General features: G+C 38.5%; 1 protein-coding gene and 1 non-coding gene across 4 annotated transcripts in view; both read right to left on the bottom strand.

The window, feature by feature from the left end:
- Positions 1 to 14,776, bottom strand: part of Nrdc (nardilysin convertase) — a 64,184-nt gene that overhangs the window by 38,451 nt on the left and 10,957 nt on the right. Inside the window, exons 2-6 of one of the 3 annotated variants that reach the window (XM_006238499.5) lie at positions 7,658 to 7,988; positions 4,780 to 4,913; positions 3,882 to 3,951; positions 3,657 to 3,738; positions 2,445 to 2,598 (exon numbers count right to left, since the gene is read on the bottom strand). In XM_006238499.5, the coding sequence (XP_006238561.1) occupies positions 2,445 to 2,598; positions 3,657 to 3,738; positions 3,882 to 3,951; positions 4,780 to 4,913; positions 7,658 to 7,988 (771 nt within the window). 3 annotated transcript variants of the gene reach the window in all.
- Mir761 (microRNA 761) lies at positions 3,848 to 3,923 on the bottom strand. The gene has a single exon (NR_032765.1). It is a non-coding gene; the product is annotated as a microRNA 761 (primary transcript).

Genomic DNA, 14,776 nt, shown 5'->3' with positions numbered 1-14,776 from the left:
AATGATTTTGTTTCTGAACGTTATACAGTTGTAAATACATAGTATTCCGTGTATTGTTCAATCCAATGCTATGATATTCTATTCATCCATATGGACAAATGTGACTGTAGTTTATCTTAGCTGCTGTGACAATATTCACTGAAATTAATTTACACATCTATTCTACTGCTATTTGACAGAAATCTGGGCTTTAGAACTGGAGTGTGATAAACACTGCTACCTTAAGTTAGTTTTTGCACTATGTATTGGGTCATATGCATGCGTTTCCCTCGGTATTTACCCAGATATGAATTACGAAGGAATAGCACACGCACGCATTACCGAATAGTACCCACTCTTCTCCAAGTGGCCACACACATGAGGCTTGCCCAGGGGTTCTGAGCCCATCACTCCTTCACAGCTTTCTGTCATTATTATCAGAGTTTAAAGTTTTTGGTAACTTTTGAAATAGTTAAATCTTGTAATAGTTTTGATTTACATTTCACTGATTCCTAATAAGGCTGAATACCATTTTATATAGTTATATCAGGACATTTTTAATGTTTATTTAAATCTCTTTGAATAGATTATATTTTTAATTCTAACAATACATCTAATAATATATATAACATACATATAATTAATATATATCAATTTAAACTATACTGGATACTTACATACAAAAGCCTAATAAATTAAAAACCAATTAACTATTTAAAACATAAGTCTTTTGCTAGTTATTCACTGCAAAAATACTCTCCCATACATTTTACGACGTACTTTGTGTTTTGTTTTTTTTTAATAAAGATTGGTATTGGGGTCAGCCCTGGGCTTTGTTACCACTGAGCCAGGTGTCCAGTGTCTTTTCATGAATACCATTTCCTTTATGCTCTTTGGCTTGTTTGTTTCTTTCTTAATCTTATTTGACAAAGCTTACCTAAAATTGTGGCTTTAAAAATTAGCTCTTTTGTTCACTTTTTAGTCTACAATCTATCCAGGACTTTTTTTGTGTTTTTGAGTAGTAGAGTCATCTTTATTCCTATATCCATGGAAACTCAATTATCTTGGCATCATTCCAATAAAAGGCTCTCTTGTATAAGTACCCACCTTTATGCTATTTCTGTGACTTATTCTATTTGTCTCTTTGCCAGCACCACATTATAACTATCACCAAATATAATAAGGTCATGAGGGCTGACATTTTCTTCAAAGTTTCATAATTTTTCTTCTCACATTTAATTCTGTAACCCAATTAGAGTTAAATTTGCTATACAGTTGAGTAAAGAACTGTGGTCCATTATTTTACCCGTGGCTCTCCTACTACTCTGGCAGAGTGCTAACAATCTTCTCTCTCCTACTAGGTTGTCCTGGCGCCAGACTACTGACACCACGTGTGAGTTTGTCTCTAGAGTCCCAGGTCTAGTCCACCGAGTAGTGTCTGTCCTTATGTCAGAACCACATTCCTGGGATTCCTGCAACTCTAAGTCTTGGGGAAATGAGAGTCCAACTTGTTCTTGAATATAAGCTGGGTTACTTTTGCTTTTTACAGTTCCCATATGAATTATGGTATCAGCTCACAGATGTAAAGGGGCAGCTAAAATTGTGAAGTGATTAGGATGAATCTGCAAATCAGTTCAGAAATTGTTGTCATTCCTAACAAGAAGTCTTCGTGCTCCCATTCTAACAATCCTCCATCTCAGACACATGGCCCAGTTTCTCAGCCACTCTTTACTTAGCTTATTACTTAGTTTATTACTTAGTTATTACTTATTTTTTGACTTCCCACTATTACGAGTCTTTCACTTCTCTTTAAGTTTATTCTGAAGTATTTTATTCTTTTAGATGCCATTATTAAAGAAGTAATCTTTTTTTTTTTTTTTTTTTGGTTCTTTTTTTCGGAGCTGGGGACCGAACCCAGGGCCTTGCGCTTCCTAGGTAAGCGCTCTACCACTGAGCTAAATCCCCAGCCCCTAGAAGTAATCTTCTTAATTTCAGCTTTGGATTTTAATGAGGAGGAGCTGGGGAAAAGAATCAATAGAGTGATGGTCACGTTAAGAATGGAGCCCTGGCTTCAGCCCTCAGCACGACATAAAGACCTGGCATACAGCTGTAGTTTCAGCACTAGGAAGCAGAGACAGAGGACCCCTGGAGCTTGCTGGCCAGCAAATCTAGACAACTAGTGAGCTCTAGGTTCCTGAGAGTTCAAAAGAGGGGTGTGGAGCCAGGTGTGGTGGCACATGCCTCTAATCCCAGCACTCAGGAGGCAAAGCTGGTGAGCTCTGTGAGTTCCAAGACAGTCACAATGAGACCTTGTCTCAGAAAGAAAGAAAAAAAGAAGGAAGGAAAGAACATTTAATAGTTTGCTCTTTTTTCCCAATATTCTGACAGTTTTAGAGAAATAGACTGCTTCTTGAAAATACGTGTCCAATATTTCCATGTGCATAATGGTATTAAGGAACAGTTACCTATCCAGGGCTTCCTTGAAATACTTTCTCTGGACATCAAACTGAAAGACTGTGCGTTCACAATCGGTTGAGGCATTATCACTACCTCCATGTTTCTTGAGGAAGGCATCAAATCCATTCTCATCTGGGTATTTCAAACTACCCATGAATACCACTAAATGGAAAGAATAAAACGTCACACAACAGAAAGAAACAGACAGAAATATTTATCATCAAAGATGAAGTTTTCTATGAATAATGGATGAAGTAACACATTAACAATGGCTGTCTAACCCTTTGTTACACTGATACATTCTACAATGCTCATGTTATTTCTAATCCAAGAAAACCCAAACATTTCATGTTTAAAAACATGTATAATTTGCTTGTAAAAAGGGTAAAACTTAAACATAAGCTTATGTGCAGATTAACAACTACCATGAAAAGGTGTCAAATAAGAGGTTTACTTTCAAATAACCTAGAAACTAAAAATATAAAAAAAAATAGACTAATTTTAAAGCAAGCACATGCGTAAACATTTGTAGCTGTGTAACATCCACATAGTTCTACTGAGGCATACTCATAGCTAAACTTATGGCTCCTTTTGTGACATATTAATCACACCTTTTGATTGTCTGTACCTTCAACCCTCGGATGTCACTGGGTACTATCAACACTGAAGCAGACCAGTCCAGCCAGAGCTGGTCAGTTCCTAGAGAACAGCAACTATATCCTGCTCTGTTCACTGCACTGTAGCCACATAAGGATGCCAACAGTAAAACAGGTTTGGGGCTGGAAAAATTTCTCAGTGGTTAGAGCATTTGCTGAACAAATGTGAGAAGAGGACCCAGATCCCTAGAACTCAGGTAAAGTGCCAGGTGAGTGTGACAGCCCACTGTAACACATGTTAGAAGGCAGAGGCAGAGGCTCCCCAGAGCAAGCTGATAGGGAAACTAGCCATCCTGGCAAGCTCTGGGTTTGACTGAGACCCTACCTCAATGAATAAAGTACAGCTTGAGGAAGATACCGCTTTTCATTCAAATCCATAATATAAATATGCATGGATGGAAAGTCTTTCCCTCTAATCATTCCTAAATCAGCATTTTTCCTCTTAGCTTTTTCTTTGTTTAAATGTACTTCAGTTAACCAATTACTAATCTTTGAAATCAATTAACACAAACGTAAAGGAAAAAAGGAAACCACACCCGGGAATGATATTTTACAAGATCTTACTGTGCTCCAAAAAGTGTGCCAGCCCAGGCAGGTCATCTGGATCAGCAAAGCTCCCAACTCCAACACACAGAGCCGCTGCAGACTGGGGTAAGTAGAACACATACAAATAGTTGAGTCAATCCTAAAGCAGTACTAGCACCTCGAGGATTCACGTGGAGAAGTTTTCCAACAGAAAGGAACAGAATTCTCCCTGGGAATCAGGAGGAGCAGCAAAGTGAAACTCACCAGAACTGTGTCAGTTTCACCCTGCTGCTCCTCCACTTGCCATCCTGCCAAATGCTCAACAGGTGCAGACCTAAGGGAGAAAGCAGAAACAGACAGAGACAACGGACAGGCCAGCCACCCAGACCGCAGGACTCTGAACCAGGCTTGTGCCCTGAGCTACTAGGCTTTGGAACTCTGCAGAACTAACGCATCTGGGTAGAATGAAGAGCTCTAAGCAATTTAAAATGTTTACGTTGTAACTCAGTTACAAAAAACGCTCGAGACTTCTCAGTGTGCTACTCAGAAAGTTTATTACTAACTAACATGGGGTGGGGACGGGGGCAAAATAACCATTTAGGAAAATATCTAATAAAATAGTAAGTAAATGGTTAAAAGAGAAAACTTGCTATTAAAAAGCTACAGAAATAGGATTTAAGAGGCTCTTTAGTTCTTCCTTTTGCATTGAACACACATATATAAATCATGTATTACTTAATGTGTATTTGCCAAATTCCTTGGGAAAATTCACTTTTAATAAAATAGATGGCCAAGATACACACAAAACTGTTTAAAATGACTGAGACATACTATCATCATTAGTTAAAAGTTTTTTTAAGTAAAAGAAATGGTAAATTTGAAAACAGGAAAATAAATATTAACTTTTCCAACTTTGTATCAATTTTCAGTAGTTCTGAAATCCATTTCGTGAAGCATTGTTTGATAAGGTTATCCTTGTAAAATAGCATGTACCTGGCATACAAGCCAACCTTGTATTTTAAGAAGAACCAAACAGCCTCACTTGATACTTCAAGCCCCACTTTTGAAGACTTAGCACATAAGCTCATTTAAAACATGGAAGAACAGCCACTTCTTCAAACCACAGTCTAACCTGTTCTGTGATGTTTAATAAGTGCCTAACCTGCTTTCAGCTCCAACTACCCCATAAAGATTTCTTGTCTCGACCAGCAGGGTTGAAGACATTTTTGAATAAGATGACTTAAACCACAGTCTATCAGTCAGCTTTGACCACAGCAAAAACAGGTTCTGCGATTGCTAGAAAAGAAATTCATACTTGAGAATTTTCTACCCAAGAAATTTATACTTGAGAGTTGAGTTATAAAACTCAAAATTATGAACAAATCATAATCCAAATATATTATACTTAAATTTCAATCTTGTTAACTTATTAATTTTTCAGATCAAGAAAAACTTCTTTTCAAAGAATAGAAAAAGGGATAATTTTAAAAATGTTTCAGGAAAGTAATTAACTTCTAATTAGATAAGGTTCTCCAAAAGCTAACATTTTTTTTCTTCCCATTTCATTTATTAATGAGAATTATTTACCTTAAATAAGGCTCACATTTCTCAAATAAAAATTAAATCCTAAACTCTCTTCAGAGCAATGCAATTCTGAAGCCACCTCCACCTGTGCTAACTTCTTCACTTCCCCTAGATGCTTATGTGCCTTACACACCCACTAAGGAGAAGCCAGGTCCCACTCTTAAAATCATGGAATCTTTCTTCCACTAGGATACCCACCACTGCTTCAGAACCAAAATGATCTGGTCTCTTCAAACCTAATTGTTTATCAAAAGAAGCCCACGACATGGGGCAAGCCACTTGCAGCTGTTTATACAGAGAAAGACAGATACAGAAACCTAGAGGGGAAAATCTAAGATTTAATAATACTATCATCTTTTGAGCTAACCTAGAGCTCAAAATTGTGTGAACTTAAAGGTGGGTGTGAAAGGAAGAGTGTCAGTCAGGATAAGACCCCCAAGAAGCCAGGGGCAGACCTAGAGCTAGAACTCAGGTGCATCTTAGGACGTCTGTGATTTCTCCATTATACCACTGCTTCATTAATTAGAAATAATCATATTAATTACCAATTTGCCTATTAAAAAAAAAACCTTTAGAGTAGTCTACCAAGTGGCACATATACAAATTTACTCAGTGTCTTGAGCTCACCTCTTAAGTTCTCCAAGTAAACACAACTGGCCTACTATCAGCATACACATATACAAAACGTTTCCTAAAACTAATCTTCCCAAAATTTTGATTTAAAAAAATGATACAACCTTAAAAAATGAGGCTGGGAGTGGTGGAGCACCTTTAATCCCAGCACTCTGAAGGCAGGAGTGGCTGGCTCTCTGTGAGTTCAAGGCCAGCCTGGTCTACATGGCAAGTTCTAGGCCAGCCAGAACTACATAGTAAGATTCTGTCTCATAAAACTGGAGGAGGAGGAAGAGGAGGAAAAAGAGGAAAGAGAAGAAGAAGAGGGGGAAGGGACTCTCAAAAAAATCATTTTAGAGAATTATTGATGCCAAGAACAGTAAGCATGTCTATAGTCCCAGCTCCTGGCCATACCACTTGGACCTGAGACTTGGAGACCAGCCTGAACAACCAAGTGAGATTTGCATCTCCAAAAATGATGATGATGATGATGATGATGTGTATGTATGTATGTATATCTTGAGTACAAGTGTGCGTGTGGATGTCAGAGAACTTTCAGAAGTGGTTTCTCTCTGTTGTGAGATCAAATTCAGGTCACCAAACTTGTATAGCAAGCACCTCTACACACTGAGCTTTCTTGTTGGTCCCATGGGCTAACCACTTTTTAAGAATTCTTTTGAGATCTAAATCAATAATCTAGCAATGAATCCTATATGAAGACTCTACCATGCTGATGTGTTGATATTCAATGTTAAGCTGAGCATGCTTTTCATGCTGTAATCTCAGCACTTGAGAAGCTGAGTCTGGAGCAGTGGTTCTCAACCTGTGAGTCATGACCCCTTGGGCAAACTTCTATCTCCAAAAATATTTACGTTATGAATCACAACACTACCAAAATGACAGTTGTAAAGTAGCAGCAACAAGAATAATTTATAGTTGGGGGTCACCACAACATAAGGGTCACTGCATTAGGAAGATGGAGAACCACTGGTCTGGAGGATCAGGAGTTCAAAGTCATCCACTCTACACAAAGTTCAAGACTAGTCTAGGCTACATCACACTCTATCTCAAAAAAGTAAAACAAGTCAAGAAAGAAACTAACTTTATCAAATATCTTCTGGTCAGTCTACTGTAATATCTCCAAACGTTACCTACCCTCCGATACAGGAGCTCCCTCCTGTGAAACGGAGCATTCCAAAAGATATATTGAGGCAATCTCCCTATCAACACTCACATACCAATTCACTGATGCTTAAGTTCAACTCTCTCGCCTAAACGTCCCTGATTACTTTCACACAGGTGAGATCGAATTCAATTCTCCCCACAGGAACTACCCACGAGCTAACTTAGCACTCAGGGTACTCCTCTTATTCCTCTAGCCTCAGCTAAGAATTGTACGAAGTCTCACCTCCTGACATTTTTTTCTCTCTTTTTTTTTTTCTTTTTTCTTTTTTTCGGAGCTGGGGACCGAACCCAGGGCCTTGCGCTTGCTAGGCAAGCGCTCTACCACTGAGCTAAATCCCCAACCCCACCTCCTGACATTTTTAAAAACATATAACATACATACTACGTATGAATTCAATTATTGCCATTTTTAACTCTAATGAGTGATTTTTACATATTTTTGTTTTCTTTTGTTTCTATAGTAAGTCACTTTTATAACTAGAGCAAATTTTTTCAAAATAGAATCTTTATATAGAATAATCACTGACTTAAAAATCAAAAGATTTGATTTCAAAAGGAAGCTACATACTTCCTTTTTACTACTAAGAGATAAAATACAAGTTCCATCGTTACCCCAAAGAGGCCTCAAATGAGAAAGACAGTACAGACATGACTCACACCTGTTTCTCAGTGGTTTTCTTTCTGGCTTCCACCCGCTCTTCCAGTTCTTCCAGTTCATTTTCCTCATTATCAAGATCATCATCATCATGTTCATCATCATCAAATTCCTCTTCATCGTCAAAGCCTTCCTCATCATCATCCTGTATCTCAGCTCCAGAGTCTTCATCATCATCATCGTCGTCGTCTTCTTCCTCTTCCTCTTCCTCTTCCCCCTCCTCCTCTTCCTCTTCTTCCTCTTCCTCTTCATCTGTTGCATTTCCTGTTTTACCCTCCACATTACTTAGATCTGAAATCAAAAGAGCCTGCAAGCCATTCTGTAATTTGATGTATCTGGGGTAAAAGAAAAAAACAACAAAGCATTTTGATTCAACTACTCAGTAAGAAGAACCCCCACTATGTGTAACAAACACACTGGATACTACATAAGTACCCCCATTTCCCCAAGTTTCAGTTATTCACACTCAACCATGGTGTAAACATACGAATTAATATATTTTAAATTGTGCACCACTCCTTCCAGTCAGGGCATGAGTAAAGATTTCATCAAGATAATGATTATATATCCTAAGTTATAAATATACATTTGGATATGGTATACACACAATCTTAGTCACTTAATAGTTGTCAGGTTTCTGTTCTTTTTTGGCTTCAGTTTGGTTTGACTTGGGTTTTTGAGACAGGGTTTATCTGCCCTGTCCTGACCGTCCTGGAACTCATTATGTAGGCCAGGCTGGCCTTGAACTCACATATGAGATCTGCCTGACTCTGCCTCCCTAGTGCTAAGATTAAAGGTATGCACCACCATATCCAGCAATAGCTGTCAATTTTAACAGATGAACATTAATGGTCTCCCAGTGCTTGAATTCAGAAGTAAACTTTAATTACTTAACAATGACCTTCAAAGCTCGACAGGTAATGCTAGTTCTGGACACACCAAAGAAAAGCCATAAAGTGTCTCCTGTAAGGGAAAAAAAATGCTGAAGTAGTCCAAGAGGTCTACAGTAAGGCTAAATCTCGTAGCCATGAAATTGTGGCCTCAAACTGCAAATGCTACTCTCATTTTACTAAGAGTAAACATAGAAAGGGCATTACATTTTATACATATGTCTAATATACATAGGTTTGTTACTATTCATGGTTTCAAGCATCCACTGAGGGTCTTAGGCTGAATGTTCCACAAACCAGAAAAGTCTACCACAATTGTAATTAATCAAGTTGGTTGATCTGGGGAAGGAAACTTGAAAGCAAAATTTCTCTCTTTATCTAGAAAGAAATTAAGAAACACACTTTGTCTTGTTTATGTTCTTTGAGGTTTTTAATCATAAAATACATTTACACATTCAAAGTACAGGTTTATAGGGTTGGAGATGGTGTGCAGAGTATTCTAGACCATTTGCTTGTTATATGTAAGGCGCTAGTTTAACCCCTAGCACTCAAAATAAAAGCCAGGTGTAGCAGCTCATGCCTGCTATCCTGGTACTGGGAAGACTGAGGCAGAGAATCATCAGTTCTTGAATTCAATACAGCCTAGAACATACAGCATAGAAAACACCTGTCTCAACCAATGAATAATTAATTTTTAAAAAATTTAGAAGCACATGACACAACCACCTCTTCTAGTCCTTTAGTTTAGAAATAAAGATTCTAACAAAATAGAAGACAGCCTGGGAAAACAGCTCTTCATATTCAAAGCAGCCATGCTAGGTCAGCAGCATAGCACAGCCACACAAATATAAATATAGACCTAACTGTGTTAACTGTGCTTCCACAAAATACATTCGACATTGTACAGGTCTCCAAAACTGCTTTTAGAGTATGAAAGAATAATTGAGCTTTATCTCTTAAAAAAAAAAAAAAAAAACTCCCACAGACTTGTAGCCCTGTAGGAAAATTCCTCTTATTTAGTAAAACTATGTTATCATTTGATGACCTGATGTCTGTGACAGCCTGTTCCCTTTACTCTTTAGTCTTTTATGTGTTCACTCAATAAACACCTGTTTAACAACTCTGTGTGTCAGACGTCATGCTACATTACAAAAAAAAAAAACAAAAGAAAAAGTGGAAGACCAGTGTTTGGTAATGGTAACAAAAGCATCAAATTAAGAATGACAGATAAGGGGCTGGGGATTTAGCTCAGCAGTAGAGCGCTTGCCTAGCAAGCGCAAGGCCCTGGGTTCAGTCCCCAGCTCTGAAAAAAAGAAAAGAAAAAAAAAAAAAAAGAATGATAGATAAACACAGAATATTCTTGTAAGATCCTAGGAGATAATCAGAGAAAGTCTCTGAAACAAAATACTTTTCACCAATCCTTGAGGTTCAAAAGGTTCTGCACATTAAGGAGATGGCTCCGTGGGTAAAACACGATATACACATGTGTGAGGCTGGAGTTTAGATCTCCAGAGTCGGTAATCCTGGTGCTTCTGTGGTGAGGTGGGAGGAAGAGACAGCCTGGCATACTCAGGAGCAACAAGAAGCTCTGTATCAAACCAGCCGGAAGCAAGGACTGACATCCAAGTCTTCCTCTGCTCCCACGGCATGCACATCCACACAGACAGAAGAAGAAAGATGTGTATCAAAATCATTTTTAAACAATAAAGAACAGTTAGTGGTTAGATTTTGTATTTGGGAATAAAATCACAAAATTTGGGAAGCAGAAATGGCCATTAACACCATAGATTTCACAAATTAAGTTACAAAAAACCACAGATGTAAATATATGATAGTGTATGAATTTCCCTCACCACCAAAAAAAAGTCTAAGTTTCAGATCAATACATAAAATGTACAGAAAGGCTTGGGACAAGCTCAATTATTACTTGAGGTGACTGAATGAGAATGGCCTCCACAGGCTCATAGGTTTGAATACTTGGTCAATAGGTAGGGAGTAGCACTACTGGAAAGGATTAGAAGGTGTGGCTTTGTTGGAGCGAGTGTGTCACGAGGGGTGGGCCCAGTGGCTCTCTCTCGCTGCTGCCTGTTGGTCTGAATGCAGAACTTTCAGTGACTTCTCTAGCACCGCATCTCCCTTGCTGCCATGCTCCCCAGCATGACTAGAATGGACTATGCCTCTGAAACTGTAAGCAAGCTCCAATTAAGTGTTTTCTTTATAATAAGAGTTGCTGTGCTCAGGAGTTGGGGATTTAGCTCAGTGGTAGAGCGCTTGCCCAGCAAGTGCAAGGTCCTGGGTTCGGTCCCCAGCTCTGAAGAAAAAAAAAAAAAAGAGTTGCTGTGCTCATGGTGTCTCAGCAACAGAACTCTGATGAAGACATTAATCAACCTGAAAAGAATTAAAAAATCTACTGACATCAGAAGGATAAACCGTGATTGAGTCACGCAGTAGCTGTCCTCCCTAGGGTGGCTTATTATAGAGCAAGAAAACATATTTAGCAACAAGCTACTAAACTGGGTAATCCAGAACATAATAAGGGAAAAAGAAAGTCACAAAAGACAACCACATGAATGCCATTCAAGAAAGCCAAAAGGCAAGCAAGTACATAAGCATCCGTTAGACTTTATGTGATGAAACCTTTGTTGAAGGTTTACTAAGCAAAGCAATGGAAGAATGCACCAAATTCTTTAAAATAGTGTTGGGAAGGAAAGGAAACACACAAGGAAAATAGAAGCAAATCCTAGTTCTTGAGCTCAAAGGAAAAAAACAGATGAGAAAAGATTCCATGCCAAGGACAGCCATCTGCAAGGCAGTCTGTGCTGAAATGTACCACTTTAAGAAATGTGTCTCCTTACCACTCCATAGCACAACATTCAAACTATATTCTTTTTAATCTTAGTTTAAATGTGTTTGCAACATTGATCACCACTTTTTTTTTTCTCTTTTTTTTCCGGGGCTGGGGACCGAACCCAGGACCTTGCGCTTCCTAGGCAAGCGCTCTACCACTGAGCCAGATCCCCAACCCCTGATCACCACTTTTTACATTTTCTTTTATGTCTGCCTCATTAGAATGTTACAGAGGATTTTTTCCTCCCATATATGCCATCATCTGGCAAATACCAAATATTTAAAAACTAGTTGCTTGAATACACAAAACAATGTTAATAGACAAGTGTATTGGTTCATGTCTGGTAACCCTATCCCAAAGGAGGGAAAAACAGGAGGAGCCTACCTCAAGGCTAGTCTGGGATACATAATGAAACAATGTTTCAAAGACAAATAAAAAAAAAAGTTGAGGCTGCCAGAAATGGCTCTGTGGGTAAACATGCTCGCCATCAAGCCTGACAACCTGAAGACTGATCTCCAGGACCCATATGGCAAAAGGAGAGCACTGACTTCCACAAGTTGTCCTCTAACCTGTCAAGAGTGTGTGCTCATTCACACGTGGACACACACATGTGTGCAAACAAGTACAATTTAAAATTTTTACTTAAAAAAAAGTGAATGTCACTTCCAAGGGGGCCTGATAATTAAACAACTCAGAGAAGTCTAGCTGGTGCCTAACTAGAGCCTTCACACCTACTGACTGGTATTCATAGCGCTCTAAATGAAGTATCTCATCAAAGCACTCCCCTCGGGGCTCTGGGAGCTTCATGGAAGAGGAAGGTGGAAGAGGAAGAAAAGAGATTGTAAGAGCCAGTGAAACAGGTCACCCAGACACAGCAGTAATAAAGCACATACGAACTCACAAGAGACTGTGGTGAGTGCAGGACCGACACAGGTTCAAGCCAGACGGGGGTCCCAGTGCTGAGAGAGGGAAGTGAACAGTTTCTCATCTCTAACCAAGAAGCTAACTCCAACTGACAACTGCTTACAGAGAAAAAAATCACTTTTCTCCAACCGAGTCTCATAGGGTATATAAACCACACTTAAGGGTAAGCCTTAGTCCCAGGGTAGATGGCCAATACAAAATGAACTCAATACTCTTGCAGATTTTTTTGCCTCATATTGTTTTATTTGGACTTTTTTTTTTATCTCACCAGTCTTTTACTTGGTTTTCAATTTCCTGTTTTTATATGGTGTGCGTGTGTGTGTGTGTGTGTGTGTGTGTGTGTGTGTGTGTTTTGTTGTTGTTGTTAATTCTGGCTTGTTTTGTAGTTGCCTGTTTTCTAAAGAGAGAAACACAGGAAACATTGATAGACGAGGAGGTGGAAGAGGACCTGGGAGATGGGGGAAGGGAAACCATGATCAGAATGTTGTATGCATTTCTAATTTAAAAGCTATTTAAAATCTAATAGCTGGTTTTGTAAAAGTCATGAGCAGCAAATTTTGTATATACAAAATGTACATATCAAATGCATCTAAAAAGTATACCCAAAACTTTAAAGTCTCAAATGAAGCAGTCATCTGTACCTGATTAAACAATAAGAGTGGGAAAAAATACAGATGTCCATGCATCTTACTCCAGCACTTTGTGATAAGATAGTGTCTATTTATATATACTATATATGTGTATTATAGAGCTAAGTAGAATGTTTTTAAAATGTTTCAGAAAAAAAGGATTATGAGAGAAGAAATTTTACACAACCACACACTAAATCTAGAAGCTATAAAGAATAATCAAGGGGCCAGTGAGATGGCTCAGAGAATAAAGGCATTTACTGCCAAAGCCTGATGACCTCAGCTCAATCCTCAGGAGCCACACAATGGAAGACCCGAAGCCCCACACACTCACCAAAGTATACTGAGCCCCACTCATACCCTGCACACAAATAAAGAAAATGGAAAAACTGTGCTGTACAGTGGTGCCCTGTCCAAGGCTTGATATCAACTGTATGTATCTGATACCCTAGACTATGCTACCAAGGGGAGAACAGTGCTGAACAAACGATGATCCATGTCTTACACAGCATACAACACAAAAGGATGGGATTTCATCACTGTACTCTGAGTGGTATACAACATGACAATTTTATTTAATGTTTTTGAAGTTTAGCCAAAATATAACTGAAACCTCAGAATGCAAAAGAGAAAAGAAAAAAATAGAAAGGATTATTGACTATTAATTTTAAGATTATTATAAGTAATATATATATAATAGTATACTGAATACAAGCAGAAAAGATTAACAGTGGGTAAGAGGTTATGAACTCAAATCCTCAGTACTCATATAAAAAGCCAGACATGCTTACACATGCCTGTGACCCCAACAACGGAGGACAGAGACAAGAACTTCACAAGGACAGAGAGCAGGAACTTCACTGCTGGCCAACCTAACCAAAATGGTCCAGCTTTTGGTTTGGTGAGATACTATGTCAACGTAAAACCCATGCATGCTTAGACTTAAGTACATCCCCCAGCCCAATAGACAAATTACAAATGCTTAGAAAAAACACACAAAAGTTACTCGATGGTTAATAATAAATATGATTGTGGAACCCTTTAGACTTTTTTCTTTGTTATCCAAATTTCCTACAATGACCACATAATTGTATTTATTTATTGTTATTTAACATCTTTTAACTACTAAAAATCAAAGAATACAGAAGCTCTAAAAATGTATTTTAGGTTAAGAATAAAGGTGCTGTTTTAGCAGGTTTTTCCTTTTTTTTTTTTTTAAGATTTTATTTTATTTATATTAGTCACCGTCTTCGGAAACACCAGAGGAGGGCATCGGATTCCATTACAGATGGTTATGAACCACCATGTGGTTGCTGGGAATTGAACTCAGGACCTCTGGAAGAGCAGTCGGGTGCTCTTAACCGCTGAGCCATCTCTCCAGCCCAGGTTTTTCCTTTTAAAAGTAAAATTATGTAATATTTTGCTTGACTACTAGTTGTAACTCAACAATAAGTTATAAGACATTTTTCTATGTCAGTACATAAAGCACACCCTCCATGGATAGTGACTCACACTGCTAACCCCAGCTCTCAGGCATACTGCCATTACTTCAAAGCCAGCCTGGTTTACACAGCAACTCCAGACTCAGTCTCAAAATTAATAAAAAGAAAAAAGGAAGGCAGGAAAGAAGGAACAAAGAAGTATTTCGTTTTATGGCTTCAATTATCTCCACTGCACAACTGTATCATAGCATGATCCTTTACACTCAGTGATGAGAACTATTGTCAACTTCTCACTACTACACAAACCATGCTGCAGCTGGTTGACACAGTGGTGAGCCCAGCAGCAAGGAGAATCACAAGGTGAAGGGAGACCAGCCTGGGTTCCACAGT

Source organism: Rattus norvegicus, chromosome 5, assembly GCF_036323735.1.
Source record: "Rattus norvegicus strain BN/NHsdMcwi chromosome 5, GRCr8, whole genome shotgun sequence".
Classification (NCBI taxonomy): Eukaryota; Metazoa; Chordata; class Mammalia; order Rodentia; family Muridae; genus Rattus; species Rattus norvegicus.
The sequence above is the reverse complement of the archived record's forward strand: the minus strand, read 5'-3'. Positions and strand labels throughout refer to the sequence as shown.